Genomic DNA, 16,597 nt, shown 5'->3' on the forward strand with positions numbered 1-16,597 from the left:
CTTGCCAAAAGAGGAATATAATCAACAACAACAAAAATGCATTCTGCATAAGAGCCCCGTTTGAGCACAGAGTTAAGATGAAGCTCAGGGCTTCATTATGTATTTAAATAGATCCAGCTTCAATTATCCAACTGAATGGAGGATACTCTGTGATTTCAGATAATCAATGGTTTTACGTGAGTGGCAGGAAAAGGGAAATTCATTCTAAACAAAAGAAGTACTAGGGAATATATGCCGGGTCTAGGAAACTAACATTTCGCATCATTTGAGTGTATAGAAGTACAGGAAAAATTTAAAGTGGAAAAAAGTTCAACCTACTTTACAAAGAACAAAAAGGAAAAAGAATAAAGTTACATATTTTTGAGAGGCTAATTGGGAATGAAGTTCCTGTATGAGTTCCTAAAAAGTCTTTTTTCTCACTGATTTTTCTGTTTAACACATTTTAGAGTTTTATTATATAAGGGTTCATTAAACTATCATTGTTAATACTTATAAAGAAAATTATAGATATTACCCCACAATTGTAACCTGAGGCTCATCTCATCTACTGGAGAAAGTCATGTAACTGGGCAACCCTCCCACCCAAGGTGAATTCTTTAAAGAAGAGAGGCTTCAGGCCCCAGGAAACCAGACCCAAAAAGATGAAGGAACTGTTTACTGCAAACCAAGGAATACCTGCAAACCTGATCCAGTGAATGGCCACAGCAGGATCCATCTCTGGCCAACTGAGTAAACCCCAGGAAAGGCCAACAAATACTGTCAGCTGGGGCCCTCTTCACCAAAAGCCTCCCCATCTGTTCATGCTGCAAAAGCCTCCAGTGGGTGTCAACGTGCACCAATGGGACCCAAGTACTTCTTTGGTGCCTCGTATTTAAATGTGATCAGACAACGCGTCTGGTGATCCAGACACGTGATGAAAGCCTCCAGCATGAAAGGCAGACAGCAAAGCACACGGAAGCGTTCACATGGTGGCTGTGAAGCATGGGGCCTTGAAAGAGACAAGACTGGAGCAAAAGGATCGAGTGCTGGGGGAGGGCAGAGTCCAGGGAAAACCACAGTATTCACCAACCACCCAATACATTGGAGACTTTAAAAAGTACTGTGAAGTAACCAAAAAATAAGCAAATTAAGCTGAAAAAAAAAGATAGTCATTGCTGCTAAGTCGCTTCAGTCGTGTCCGACTCTGTGCGACCCCATAGACGGCAGCCCACCGGGCTCCGCCATCCCTGGGATTCTCCAGGCAGGAATACTGGAGTGGGTTGCCATAGTCATTAACTACAGGCAAAAAAATAAATAAAATGACAGTACACTATTTGGCTCAGCAGCTAATACTATTTATATAGTCATACAACATGGGGACGTCAAAAGAGCGTAACAGGGACTGCTGACTGAATTCTTCTAAATTTTCATGTAACCATATAGAAGATGAAGAGAGGAGAATTTATATGTAATACAGCTAAGTATTCACCTATCATCAACAAAATCAGTTGTTGTTGTTGTTTAGTCACTAAGTCATGTCCAACAAAATCAGTAGCTAATCTAAGGTCCGTTAAGAAACAGAATTGAGACAGGCTGAGACCTAGGACCTGGGACTGTTTGCTGCGGTGCTGGCACTTGGACAAACATCTGCTTCAGCAACAGAATACAAACTATAAGGGGCTAAAAATAACTGCATACATGTACAGTTGGGGCAAATTATGAACAACAAGATACAAAAAGACCCAAAGCCCAACTGCCACCTTTGAGGTGTCAGGAGCAGAAGCAAGGTCCTCTGCATGACCGCTGAACACAGCACCAAGAAGGGGGTGGGCAGACCACCTAAGCCACCCCCCTGGCCTGACCCACTGATCCAAACCCACCTTCACCCCATTTAAGGGACCAGCTTGCCGCCCATCAAAGAACAAGCAAAGGAACCTGTTACTTGCTTTCACTCACTAGTCACAATAAAGCCTTGCCTGAACTTCTTGCCTGGCCTCTATCAATTCCTATTGATGAAGGGAACCCCAGTCAGTAACAGTATAAACATATTGATGAGAAATGAGGGTAAATGCAAGAAAAATCGAGCAAACATGCCAAAAACCCAGTTAAAACAGTTGAGTAAAGTTGCTTTAAGGCACTGGATAAGGAAGGATAAGAGAACTTCACTGTAGGTCTTTTAAGGTTAACTGAATTCTTCAAACCTATGCATTCAGAACAGAAACAGACTCATAGACAAAGAAAACAAACTCATAGTTATCAAGGGAAAGGCAGGGTGGAGGAGGAGAATAAATTAGGAGTTTGGGATACAGACTATTATATACACAAACCATCCATATAAAATAAACAACAAGGCCCTGCTGTGTAGAACAGAGAACTGTAGTCAATATCTTGTAATAAACTACAATGGAAAAGAATCTGAAAAGGAATACATATATATACACATATGTATACCTGAATCACTTTGCTGGCACTCAAAACAAATGCAACACTGTAAATTAACTATACTTCAAATAAATAAAATTATTTATTTGTGTTAACTTAATACAAATTTAAAATATTGTAAAAAGGAAGAGGAACATGGTCAGTAACATATTATTTGGACAATACATAACAGTATACTAGGCTACAATCAAGCTCAGTCACAATTGTACCTCTCCACTGTACTGTTAACATATGTGGGGAAATCCCTGAACACACTAATAGCAGGGCATGCATTGTAAACAATGACCAGCCCTGTGCACTTATTTTGCACCTCAACACCCATACTCTCCAACAATACTCTCCTTAGAGCTGGGCCAATGGGTCTTCATGCTTTGAAAAGGCCCCCTCTGGTGCATAAAATGGGTAGGGTCCAGCAGGGACCCCTTCAGGGAGCTCTGTGATCCTCTATCCCAAATGGGGCAATAATAAGAGGCCCTAAGGAGCTCTTGGACACGAGTCTATGGCTCACAGGTCATACCTGCTATTTCTTTCACCAGACTTCATGACATTGAGCCACCAGAATAGTACTGACAAGCTCATCTGGGTTGAGTCCAATCCTTCACAGAGATTAAAAAAATTGGCCTGGGGTTCCACACATGCTAGAAGTGACCCTTCGTCACAACTAACTTATGCCAAAACCAAAGGGAAGTATTCCTCAAGTGACTGGCTAGAGGTAGGAAAATGATCTACAGTGGTGGGAAAACAGGACTAAGCTAGAAACTAAGCCTACACTTAATAAAGACCAAACTTGGAGTTTGTCATATCTGCATATTTTAACTCAAAGTTAAGAAGGATGTAAACACCACGGAAGATCAAATTAGCATCCTAGATGATTTCATTAGAAGGACAAAAACCACAAAGATAAAATTTGGAAGAGCTAAGTTTAAGTTCTGCATTTGGAGTTTTCAGAAATCTATCAAAATAAGATGACAAGGATCTTGACACTGAAGGTTTATAGACCACAAGCTGGGTATGAGTCAACGGTTTTTTGTGGTTTCTAATAAGTTAAGGAATTGACATCAGCATCATGGAAGAAATGAGAGAGCAGGAACTGAAACGCAGGCGGCACAGGGTGGGCCTCACGAGGACAGGGTGTCGGGTCCCGGGTCACAATTATGAGGGAGAACGTTCAGGAAAGGAGCTGGACCATAGGGAGCCTGGCTTGGAAACCGCAGGTAGGGAGACTTAAACAGGAGACATGGCGGAGGGAAATGAGAGCGGTTTTCAAGTAGTCAGAAGGTTATGAGGAAGAATAAGCATGAAAGGCTTACTTGAAACTCTGGGGGAAAATATGGAAGCAAACAGAAATGGCAAATGTCACCAGAAAGAATGTATCATCACAACACGACGAAGAACTTTCTAGAACGTGGAGCCAACTAACCAAGTAGATGGGCGCTTCCCAGGGATGGTAGCTGTCCACACTGGCCAGACTGACCAGCTATCAGGAGCCCTGTAGGAATGGTACCAGCCTTGAGAAGGAGGCTTGATGCTAATCTACTCAAGTCCAAATACGAAATCCCTTCTACAGGCTTTTCTAACAAGTCGACTTGACACTCCTGGTGAAAGATGATTTCTAGATCATTTTCTAACTTGGCTGTCCTTGTCCAGGGCATATGACACTGACCTTCACTGAGTCTGATACACAGAGCCAAATGGGTCACTTGAAGGTAATTCCCCAGGAGCTGATAAAACTCAAGGCTTTAGTCTTTCCTCAGAGCAGCCACACTCAACTTCTGTAAAGATACTTATTTTAGAGAAGCAGAGGGAGCTAGTCTCTTTTTCTTCTAGTTAAAATGTTAACTATAACATTTAGTGAGCATTTGCTACCTATCAGACACTTGACTTGCATTACCACATCTAATACCCAATTCAACATAAAGGTGTAAATACTATTTTTTTTAAAAGTCTTTTCTAAATATGCATGCTGTATAGGTTAGGAGTTTGGGATCAAATATACATATATATATATATATATATACACACACACACACACACACACACACACACACATACATGCTATACAAGTGACACTATAAATGACAAGAAACTTTCTATGTAAAGGCAATGACTCCTTAGAGATAATATTTTCTACACTTCTTATTTTGTTCATTTGGTTTTTGTTTGCTTGCTTTTGACTGTGCTGGGTCTTTGTTGCAGTGCACAGGCTTCTGTGCATGGGCTGTGGTGGTGCATGGGCTTAGTTGCCCCTCGGCATGTGGGATCTTAGTTACCTATAAGGGATTGAACCGACGACCCCTGGAAGAACCGACTGTGAAGATCCCCTGGAAAAGGAAATGGCAACCCACTCCAGTATTCTTGCCTGGGAAATCCCATGGACAGAGAAGCCTAGTGGGCTACAGTCCCCGGGGTCACAAAGAGTCGGACACAACCGAGCTAACGAGCACCCCTGCATTGGAAGGGCGATTCTTAACCACTGGACCACTTCTTCAGATGCATAATTCTAAGTGATTTCCTACCCAATCAGGCATCATTCTTACTCTGTCTACTAACTATGTTCCCAAGGTATTGAATACAGAAGTTAAAAACTAATATTAGGGTATGTTACCATAAAAGTCACCAAGATTTTTGGAACGGTATGCAATATCCTCCAGTAATGGATGTAGAAAGGGCTGAGAGGAAACTGCTTTGTCGGTGATGGCACCGATTCCAGCTTCCAGTTGGAGGGAGGGACACTAACTGAAATATTAATAGTTGAAATGCAGAAGCTCTAGCTTCCCCTTTGTAAACAGCATAGCACTTCTCCTATATAAACTCTCTAACATTTAGGTCCATTCCCACCCCTATCTTGGACACAAAACCCCTTTCCTACTTCTGCTGGTAACACGAATCTCTTTTCCATGGGCAGCAAATCTGAATAACAGCATCACATCAGCAGCATACAGGCTCTGGAAACTGTGTGCACTGAATTGAGCCCCAGGGCTGAAATAACCTACAAATTATTTCCATAACCATGCTCGCTCTCCCTCGCCTTCGTCTCACCCCCTGCACACACAGGTTCCATTCAAATTCAGCCCCTCCAGAGTCATGTGGATTACAATAAGTAGAAGGTAGAAAATGCCCTCGTGGATCCCAAAGAGCAGTAATTTCCTCTGAAAAGGTTCATTTTGTGCTCTGTCCCACGTAAGCAGCATAAAAATTTCACCAAAACAAGAGGACACAGTGGTTTTCATGAATAAGGTCCTATGCTGCCACAAAAGAATTTTATTCAACGTGACCTATTGAGTATTCAGATTCTAATAGCAATTTTACGGCCAGGAAAGTCCTTTCAAAGGGAATTCACATGAGGAGTGTGTAGGTAAAAAAGAAGAACATCCTGAAATCAACCAAATTATCATCTAACTTGTACAGTGAGGCAAGGATGGCCGAAATCAAGTTACAATTTTCAAATATTCCAAGTAAGTGGCTTAATTATAAGAAAGAAAAAGTCACTTTTTACCATAATCACTGATTCTCGCCCATGTTCTTCTGAGGGTAAAAAGTAATAGTAATGGGATAAGTAATATACTTAGACAATAAGGGGCTTTGGAAAACAAGAGGCTTGGTTTGAATCCAGCCCTAACACTCAGTAACTGTGACCTGGCATCCAATTATCAGCCTTTGTAAGCCTTAGCTTCCACAAAGAGGGTGCACAACATATCAACTGGTTAAAATATAGATACCGCTATAAGAATTAAGTGGACTCACATTGTAAAACACGTTCAACGCGGTGGCATACAGTAAGGGTTCGGTAAAAGTTTATTGTTGTTTTCATGAGAGTAGTTAAGCATTTTATCATTTGCAAGATATCCTATTAATTAATAAAAAGTTATTCCAGATTCAGAAACATAATGGTTTATAAGTTATATAGAAGAATATGTTCATGAGACAGAGCATGGAGATTTTTCAACAGGATACATAAAGAACCTCCCATTAGTTCCCTTCCAACTTGAGAAATGAGAGTACATTAAAATTAAAGTTTTGGTTTAACAAAGAATACCTTTAAGAGAGTAGAAAGCAAGCCACAGGGAGCAAAAAAGACATTTGAATGCATATAATTAACAAAGAGATGATGTACAAAACATGTAACAAACTGCTGTGAATCATCAAGAGGAGATCCACAACTCAATGGAGAAGTAGGCAAGACACTTAAAAACTTCACAAAAGATGATACTGAAATGGTCGTTAAACCCAGAAAAATGTGCTCAACTTCACACTGATGGCTTAAAAAAAGAAAAGAAAAAGATCTGACAATAACACGTGTGGACAAGGATGAGAAAGAACTGGAATTCTCCTAGGCTGTTCATGCGAGGAGGACAAATTATTTCATTCATTTTGGAAACTGACAGTATCTAGTACACCTGAATGTGTGCATATATCCTATGACTCAGCACCGCCACTCCTGGGTATATACCAAAAGAAATGCAGACAAACGTATCCTGAACACAGACACAAAGACTGATGTGGGTTCGATCCCTGGGTCAGGAAAATCCTCTGGAGTAGAAAATGGCAACAGACTCCAGTATTCTTGCCTAGAAAATTCCATGGACAGAGGAGCCTGGTGGGCCACAGGTGAAATAACCTATTACTCTCTTCCATGCCTTTATTTCAACTCTTTCTTCGCATGGCATATCCTCACCATCAATTTCACTCAGTTCATCTCTGTTCTTCCTTTAACATTCACGGTCAAGGTTTACCACATCATAAAGATCCATTTATTTCAGTGTCTGCCTCTCATATTATATGTGAACACTTTCAAGCATAGGCACTATGTCAAAATCTTCTTGGTATTCTCAATATCACTATGCACAGCACATAAGAAACACGAAATAAAGGCTGGAGGACTTCCTATATTATTCCTATATTATAAATGGAGAAAGCTTACCTAACACACTAACACCCCCAAAAGTGTATCACAACTGACCTAATTCAAAGGATTCCCTATAAAAGCAAATGTTAACCCTGAAGTGATACATAGGTTAGTATTTTTTAATACAATTAACTGTCAGAATTCGATAACTTTAAGTACAAGGTTCTGAAAAGATGAGGAAGAGAAACTGGTTGGGAAGAGACTATTTCTAGGATGTCATGATTTTACTTTATGAGTAATGTTAGAAGAGAACATATTATGATAAAAAATTTTGACAGCGCAAATCAAGTCTAAATTAAGGAATTCATGATCCTTGCTCTAAAGTGCTACACAAATCATATTGAGATTTCAGTGAAAAATCCTTCAACCTACACCCCTCCCTCGGGCTTCACCGAGGAGATCTCTGGGTGAGTTCAATCATCCCTGGAACTCAGCAGAGATGTTTATTTTGTCTTTCATTATGGCGACTCAATGGACATGAGCAAACTCTGGGAGATAGTAAAGGACAGGGAGGCCTGGCGTGCTGCAGTCCATGGGGTGGCAAAGAGTCAAACACGACTGAGCAACTAAACAACAATCACAGCAACTACTGCTTCTATAATGTGCAAAAGCTAGAACCCACCACTCAGCGGAAAACAGGATGAAATACACAGGCAGGAGAGGAAAGTATCTGATAAGCGACGTGAAATGCTCTGCAAAGGAGGAGCCACACACCTGGAAGAGGAAGGCATCGCCCAGGGAATTGCTGAGGCAGAAGACGAAGTCCTTCTTGGGGTGCTCAGGAACTGCCTGTACAATGCTGTTCTCCACCCAGACGGCGTGCTTGGGGATGCTGTTGTGGTCTATCCCGGACCTGCCGTCGCCCTCGTAGAAGAAGAGTGTGCACCCTGAGAAAACAAAGCAGCGTCTGCGTGAGTACTTGGTGCAACAGAGAGTCTGGAGTGAAAACCGTGGCTTGTGCGCTGTTACTAGGAAAGGGCTGGAAATTAGCATGCAACAGAGGAAGTAAAAAGAAGGGGGCTCTGCCTGTACTAAGTCTTGGATAGGCTTGATCTTTCTTTTTTTCCCCCTAATTGAAGTATAGTTGATTTACAATGTTAAGATTTTTTTTTTTCAAGTCTTTATGGAATTTGTTACCACATTGCTTCTGTTTTATGTTTTGGTTTTTGGCCCAGAGGTACCATGGGATTCTTAGTTCTCTGACCAGGGATGGAACCCATACCACCTGCAATGGAAGGCAAAGTCTCAACCACTGGGCCACCAGGGAAGTCCCCTGTTATGACTCCTAAATCTCAGTGTCATCACGCATGCCCTCCAGTTCTTCAAGATCTTATTTTCCACTTCAGAATGTTATGTTCCAGGTATCCTCAGAGGCACGTGGAGGTTTGAAGGCTCCTCTGACCAGTACCACGTACCATGTGCTCAGTCACTCAGTACTGTCTGACTCTTTGTGGTCCCGGGGGGCGCTGTAAATTCAGCTCCACGGGTCCGAAGAGCAAGCAGAGCTGAGTGAGGCCTGGCATTCGGGACTGTCTCCCCTACAGCCTCCTCCCAATATATCTCACAGGGAATGCAACCGGGAAACACCATCTATTGGGTTTCTCGACTATGCCCTTGGCAAAAACAAAATACAACACTCTCTTCAGGTGCTTTCAGGATAAAGAAAGAAATGATAGATTTTTGAGTCTCGGATCTTCTCTATAAAATGTTTTCCTAGAAATCAACCAAGTGCTTGTTCCTCCCGGAAGAATAAACACATGACACATGTATGAAGGCCTAGGGGAAGTTGGAGGCCTGGGCCACACTTACTTATACTACAAAATGAAAGAGACAGCAGCAGTAGAAACCTGGCCTAGATTTATGGCCAGCTGGGTTCCACAGATACTCTCCAACCATGGCCTGCATGCGAGATGCGCTTTACTAGTAATTCTTCACTGATGACTTACTCTCAAGTCATCAAATTCAATTTCAAGGGAGGCCTGGGCCCAACTTTCTAATTCTTCAAACTTCAACTTAAGCCACTTGGTCAGTTTTCAACATCTTCCTTACCAAAAGCAAGGGCCAGCACTGATGAGAATCACAAAACCCTTCCAAGTACCATCTCTTCGGCTGCAGGATGAACTTTCGCAAAACAAATTTCTAATTGACAATGTACAACGATGGGAATCAATGGAAAAGTCACACAAGTGCAAAGGCCATTTTTTCCCAGCCCTTAATAATCCACAGGACGGCTTCCTTGGTGGCTCAGCAGTAAGGAAACCTGCCTGCCAACGCAGGAGATGCAGGTTCCATCCCTGGGTTGACAAGATGCCCTGGAGGAGGAAATGGCAACCCACTCCAGTATTTTTGTCTGGAAGATTCCATGGACAGAGGAGCATGGCAGAATAGAGTCCATGGGGTTGTCAAAGAGTCAGACACAACTTTGAAAATTCACCTGATTAATATTTCACAGGAGCATGTAACAGCTGCTGGATGCAGCGCCTCCAGCACAAATGCACACCACACACTGCCTGGCAAGTCCTGCTGGTTTCCTAGTATTTCCTGTGGTACAACCTGATCACTAGCTCAGCTGAAAAGTCTACTGCATGGTACTCCTGAATGTCATGATTTTATAACTGTTGTCCTTGTATCCGTAATTTAGGAGTTTCAATTCTCCCTCCAACCCATTCAAGTTATATTCACCTTTCCCCCCACCGAGGGTAAAGCCCTATGTTTTCTGTGACACTTATTGCTGGGAATGTATAGTGTTGTATAATTTTAGTAGGGTTTTATTTTGTTTTTATGTTCTGGGGGTATAAGTTACATACATATAATTTAACTATAGACCTATCACCCCAACACTATTTATTTAATAATCCCTCTTATTTTGAAGAGCTCAAGCTTTTACAGAAACACAGAGGTCACATTCAGAATCATCTGTATCTCCTCTTTTCATGTCTTCAGCTAGCATAGATTCAGAGATAGAAAAAGAAAAGAAATGGAAAGAAGAGGGTATTTTCCTTGAAATCTGAGGTTCCTGAGGTGGGGGCATTTTTGCTGAATGAGGGACCTTTGGTGAAGTCTGGAGACATTATTGGTTGTCACAACTTGGGGGTGGGGAACAGAAGCAGGTGGGTAATACAGGGGTCCCCAACCTCCAGGATCTAAAGCCAGATGATCTGAGGTGGAGCTGATATAATAATAGAAATCAAGTGCACCATAAATGTAATAAACGTGAGTCATCCCCAAACCATCCCCCCCACCTCCCCATAGAAAAACTCGTCTTCCACGAAACCCGGTCCCTGGTACCAAACAGGTTGGGGACCACTAACTGGACAAGGATGCTGCTAAACATGCTACAGTGCCCAGGACAAGCCTCATGACAAAGAATTATCCAGAAAATGTCAGAAGTCTCTCTGTTAAGAAACCTTACTCTAAATAATCCTGAGGACTAAGATTACACTAATGATGAATAGAATCTTAACAGAAAAGGAACAATGCAGCTTTGCTACAGTTAGAACAGAAACCGAAGACTGTGGATAATGGATATGCAACATCCACACACTGAACATTTGATGTCTCCCCAAATTGCCATTTCTATCATTTTTCAACCTTGGTTTACAATCGCCCATGACAGTGGGTGGTTGAAAATCGGCTTTTCCTCAATTATCCACATGTTCCAATTTTAATATTAACATGAAACAGCAAGTCTGGGTACCACACACTCCCTGGTAACAGCTTCTTTACCTTCATCTTGAATGTAATCTGTTTGCTTTTCAGTCATGGATGGAGACACTCCAGAGACTAATTCTAAATAAAACTTTTTAAAAATTAATTATTCTGTCGAAAGTGCAAGAATCTTTGAAGAATTCTCTAGCCCACAGTTTCCAGGTACCCTGCTTTTTATTTCTCCATCTCCAAGCCCAAGTCAGCAGCGAGCCCTGCCTGTGAGTGGCAGGGACAAGCCCCGAGTTTGTCGATCTATAACGGGACCCGTCAGGAGCCAGAAGGAAAAGACTCGGCAGCTGTGTGTTCCAGTCTAGATCCTGACAGACTGTGTCATTCAGATCTGGGTCACCAAGGAAGTGCAGGCTCCCTGCTCTAATGGGCGTGTGGGCTGGGCTCCTGAGTGCCCACATCCTGCCTTCCTTGATCGTATATTCTCTAAAAGAACAGCAGAAACAAAACAGCCCCCACTTCCATGTCCCAAGTTAAAAAAAAAACAAATGACCAAATTATTTTTATCCTATGCCATTAACAGTGTTATTCTCAAACTGAGTTGAAGCATCACCTGGGAATTTTGTTTAAGCCACAGATTCAGGACCTGTCATGGGCTGAATTCTAACCCCCCAGGTTCCCAGGCTGAAGTTGTAGCCCAGGGCCTCAGAATATCACTATGTTGGGAGATGAGGGCTTTACCAAGGTAATCAAAACAAAAGGAGGTTGTTCGCTTGGGCCCTAAGCCACTGTGGCCACTGTAAGAAGGAGGAATTTGGACATAGACAGGTACAGACAGAGGGCATGAGAGAACATCAAACCTGCTGACACCTTGATCTCAGACATCTAGGCTCCAGGACTATGAGACAATCAATTTCTTTTGTTGAAGCCACCTAGTCTATGGTACTTTGTTATAGCAGGTCCAATACAGGGATTAATACAGGGCCCCAACTCCAATACTTTGGCCATCTGATGCAAAGAACTGACTCATTGGAAAAGATCCCGATGCTGGAAAGATTGAAGGCGGGAGGAGAAGGGGACGACAGAGGATGAGATGGTTGAATGGCATCACCGACTCAATGGACATAAGTTTGACTGGACTCCGGGAGTTGGTGATGGACAGGGAGGCCTGGCATGCTGCAGTCCATGGGGTTGCAAAGAGTTGGACACGACTGAGCAACTGAACTGAACTAAACCACCTTCAGACTTTGAGATTCAGCAAGAATGGATATAACCCAGGAAGTGACTCAGGCAACTGTGATGCAGGTGGTCTTCTGATCATGTTGTTAAAAACTCAACATTAAGTAATAAAATAAAGATAAGACAGGCTGCTGAAGGGAACACAGGCTGCGGGGTCCAGTGCTGTGAACCTTTGGGGAGGAGCAGGAGGTGGAAGAAGGGGTCTTTCTCCCTCATGTCATCTCATCCCACCCCCCACAGCAGGACAGTAGATATGATCCAGGGCCCCTTAGACACGACCCGATAGTGCCTTCAAATTAAGCTGAGGCAGGTCTCGCATGAAAAAGAACAGTAGCAGGTCTCCAAAATGCTCCCACAGGAAGAACAACTGTGTTTCACAAGCAGAACCACGACATCAAGTAGCCTTTTCCCAATTCACAATTGAAAATGAAAAGCAAAGTGTGCTCTGTGTGTGTGTGTGTGTGTGTGTCAACCGAGAAAATTAGCTCAAATCCAACGATCCTGTGTTTTGAACACAGATACTTCACATCTGTATTCAAAATTTTATATGCACTTTATGTAGACTATAGTACAGTACCCAATTTTGCATAGACAACAAAATTTAAAGTTTAATATCAGTATTATCTGAGGTTCTCCACAGAAGATACTATGGGTACCAGAATTCCGCATCTGTTCAAACTTTGAAACCACTAAGGCACACTTTCAGAATGAGAAGAGGACATGAGAAAAGAACCTGTGGCTGACTCATGTCGGTGTATGGCAAAAACCACCACAATATTGTAAAGTAATTATACTCCAATTAAAATAAGTTAATTAATCAAAAAAGAAGAAGAACTTGACTCTTTCCAAGACATCCTTGGAAATGGAGCAACAAGATGTAATTACCCTACAAGTCTTAAAAACTAAAGACAGCATCCTATGCTAAACATGCAGGAACATTAGACACACAAGCTCTTGGCATAAAGGAGGGGGAAACTGCCCTGCACTGGCTGACTAGTGTAAAGACTCCTCTATGGAACAGTTGGTTGTTCCCCAACATGCCCAACCTCCTTTCCTCTGCAGTAACAGAAACCCCAGTGCTCAGCTGGGCCCATTCATGCCTCCCTTGCAGCTAGGTCAGACTCATTTCTGGCTTATACGATGAAAGCAGAAGAGATGCAGCCAACTTCCAGGCTGTACTCTCAGTGCAGAGGGATTTGCCCTCCACACCTCCATATTTCTACTGGAACTGGACCTGCTGGTGAACTCGCCTGATCGTTCAGATGAAAACAATGCTCTACGGACAGCTAAGCAGTAAAACAAAAGGAAATCTGGCTTCTGGATGACTTCACAGCCAAGAGTTGCCCCATCACCCTTAGATGGTCTACCTCTGCTAGGTGGGAGGGAATTTAAGTCCTGTCTTGCTTGAGGCATTGTCACTATAGGTCTCTGTGACATGTAACAAGACCTATGGCCCAATTAACATGCTCCCTTCCTGTTTCACCAGGTATTAAAGCAACAGCAGGCACCACTAGTAATGGAACCCACCCAAATCCTGCACAGGGGTTGACCTGCACATCACTGAACAGAGCTCTAGGCTGTTGCATGCCTGTAGGACTGGTTATTCCATACCAGCCACAGGTGATAAAACCCAGTATGAGATGGTGTAATGGGTACACCACACCAGGTAAGCCCAGGCTTCTTTCTCTGGGACCCATCCTTCATGCTCAGTAACCTCTTTAACCTCTCCTGCCATACATTAACCTGCTTCAAATCCAGCATCTGTTAAGGATTCTAAGTGGGTTTGAGAAGTATTTTTTCTTTTAAGACACAGAGCTCACAAATATATTACTATTTCTACACCATCAAGACATGCAGAGACCTGGGCAAAAACATACGCACATACTTCTAAAATGTATGCAAAACAATAATGAACAGCAACACATCAAAGCATCGTGCTATCAATGAACAGGCAGTGCGTATATATATGTGCATGTATACATGTATACACACACACTCAAATATTCAAAGTGTGACTGCAAAACAGTGACTTTTTCACAAACGTAGATGGCTCAGACATCCCATTAAACACTGGGTTAAATTTTATGAAATTAATATTCCATCCTTCTTTATGAAAAAAAAAAAAAAAGGCAATTTCATAAGATTCAAACTACCGATTTTTCCCTCCAAAACAGTTACTCTGGGAGGCACACTTTTGGGGATGATTTCAAAAAAATATTTTTTGGAACTCAAGGCACTGAAACTGTCATCAGAACCAGCTGTACATAAGAAAACAAGGCATGAGAGGCTCTAATAGCTCAAATGTGAAAAAGTAAAGACTATAAAACATTGGAGGGAAAAGGAAATGGGGAGCAACTATCAAGGGACGTCAAGTTTCAGCTCAGTAACATGATTACATTCTAGAGATGAGCTGTACAACCATGTGCCTTAGTCAACTACACTGTAACGTACACCTAAAAATGTGCTAAGAGGGTAATGTGTGTGTGTATGTGTGTGTGTGCACACGCTCAGTCACGTCTGACTCTTTGCAGCCCTATGGACTATAGCCCACCAGGCTCCTCTGTCCATGGGATTCTCCAGACAAGAATACTGGAGTGGGTTGCCACTTTCTCCTCCAGGGGCTCTTCCCAACCCAGGGATCAAACTGGTGTCTCCCATGTCTCCTGTATTGGCAGGAAGGTTCTTTACCACTGTGCCACCTGGGAAGCCCAAGACAGCAGGTCTCACGTTTAGTACTCTCACCACCATGAAACAACAATTTTGAAATTAGCATGAAACAGAAATCCCATGTAATTTAAAACCATCACAAGTAAGGGGTTCCACGGAGCACAGGGTTATCCAGCATGGAGGGAAGGGTGCTCTCTCTCACTCTCACCTTTCAAGGACACCCAGTAGTGCTTCCACTTCCTGCGTGTGGCTGACTCCACCTTCTTGTTCTTCTTGTGCACCAGGAAGTTCTTGACGGCCAGGGCACCGGCCTTGCGCACCGTGCCCTGGGCGGCCGTGAGCAGGATGTCGGACTGGCCCGGGGAGCTTAGGGTACCGCTGCTCTGCTCATCACTGTGCGCCGAGCCCGCCTCCTCCAGGCTCTCGCTGTTTGTGGTGCTCATCTCCAGCTCCCGGCGAAAATTCTCATACACCCCCTGGCGGGCCGCGTCCCCAGTGGAGCTGCTGCCGCTGTCGCTGCCCACAAAGGCACGGCCGGTGGGGGGCGAGTAGCTGGAGTTAGTGGCATTGGATCGCCGGGACAGGAGGTCCGTGTCGGTGGTGGCCCCTTCGATCCCGCTGTCGGCAAACTCGCTACCCTCGCCCGCGTTAACATCCTTGGGGGCCGAGAGGGAGAAGAAAGAAGACATGCATCACACAGAGAACTAACCCAGGGGTTCCTGTCGCTCCAGCCGGGGGCTGTGGAGCTGCTGCTGGCGACCTGCAGCACGTCACTGCTCCCCACCTTCCAGGGACCAATTATCCCTCAACCCTCCCCCGCCCCCCAAAACCCAACTTGCCTGCTGAGCAGCTCAGGAAAACCATGAAGCCACCCCAGTATGAATGTCAACAATTTGGAACATTCAAAAAAAAAAAAAAGCAAGAAACATTTCAAAGAACTCATCGATGATCTGACTTAGATAATTAAGTAGTGGGCAAATCAGCTATTCAGAGTTTCCCCCCACTGCCCTGTTCAGCGAACTCAGCACCCTGGCCATCATCAGCCAGCCTGGCACTCCAGGAAATTCTGCTGGCTGATTAGGTAGTTTATTCCGGACAGAGGGGGTTCCAAGGAAATAATGAGGTCTGTATAGCTCATATTTAAAAATAAATAAATAAATCAAAGGCTGAGTTAGGTGTCTAATTTATAATCTGGTGACTAGAAAGATAACTAGCGCATCACCCCACCCACTCACCCAGCAAGGACCCAGAGCGCAGGAGCAGGGGAGAGCCCTCATGCTCCAATCAGCTTTGTTTCTTGAAAACAAGCAGCTTCTCACTCTGCGCTTGAGCTGAACAAGTCTGTGCAGCCCATGGCTCCAGTGCAGACTCTCCAATTACCCTGCCCTTTCAAAGCTGGGATGCGAGGAGCCTGAGCAAGCTACTCAAGCTGCCCCGGGAGCCAAGTGACAGCTTGGGGCAACTGCCAAGATGTGGGGGGTTTCCATCCCTCGGTTAAAAACATTTGGAACTTCCAAAGCGCTGGCCCTGCTCTCAGGCTCGACGGGACACAGACAGGTCTGTTCTTAAATCAGAATCTGGACTGCTCTGAAGTGCTAAAGGCATTTCCACAAACAATAGTTAAAGAAGGGTAGTCCTCAAGGAAGAATAATGACAGCAGGATTCGACAGGACAGCTCAACGGACTCAGGGATAAGAAATGGGACTG

General features: G+C 43.6%; 1 protein-coding gene and 1 long non-coding RNA gene across 11 annotated transcripts in view; one reads left to right on the forward strand and one right to left on the reverse strand.

Moving 5' to 3' along the window:
* Positions 1 to 16,597, reverse strand: part of TIAM1 (TIAM Rac1 associated GEF 1) — a 665,813-nt gene that overhangs the window by 283,483 nt on the left and 365,733 nt on the right. For all 10 annotated transcript variants that reach the window (XM_081558051.1, XM_081558062.1, XM_081558048.1 and 7 more), the window contains 2 exons: positions 15,099 to 15,546; positions 8,042 to 8,214 (listed from right to left, as the gene is read on the reverse strand). In XM_081558051.1, the coding sequence (XP_081414177.1) occupies positions 8,042 to 8,214; positions 15,099 to 15,546 (621 nt within the window). The remainder of the gene's footprint in view (positions 1 to 8,041; positions 8,215 to 15,098; positions 15,547 to 16,597) is intronic.
* Positions 13,698 to 16,054, forward strand: LOC145532639 (uncharacterized). The gene is made up of 2 exons (XR_014073448.1): positions 13,698 to 13,889; positions 15,175 to 16,054. It is a non-coding gene; the product is annotated as an uncharacterized LOC145532639 (long non-coding RNA).

This window comes from Giraffa tippelskirchi, chromosome 2, assembly GCF_054371585.1.
Source record: "Giraffa tippelskirchi isolate mGirTip1 chromosome 2, T2T-mGirTip1v1.2.pri, whole genome shotgun sequence".
Classification (NCBI taxonomy): domain Eukaryota; kingdom Metazoa; phylum Chordata; class Mammalia; order Artiodactyla; family Giraffidae; genus Giraffa; species Giraffa tippelskirchi.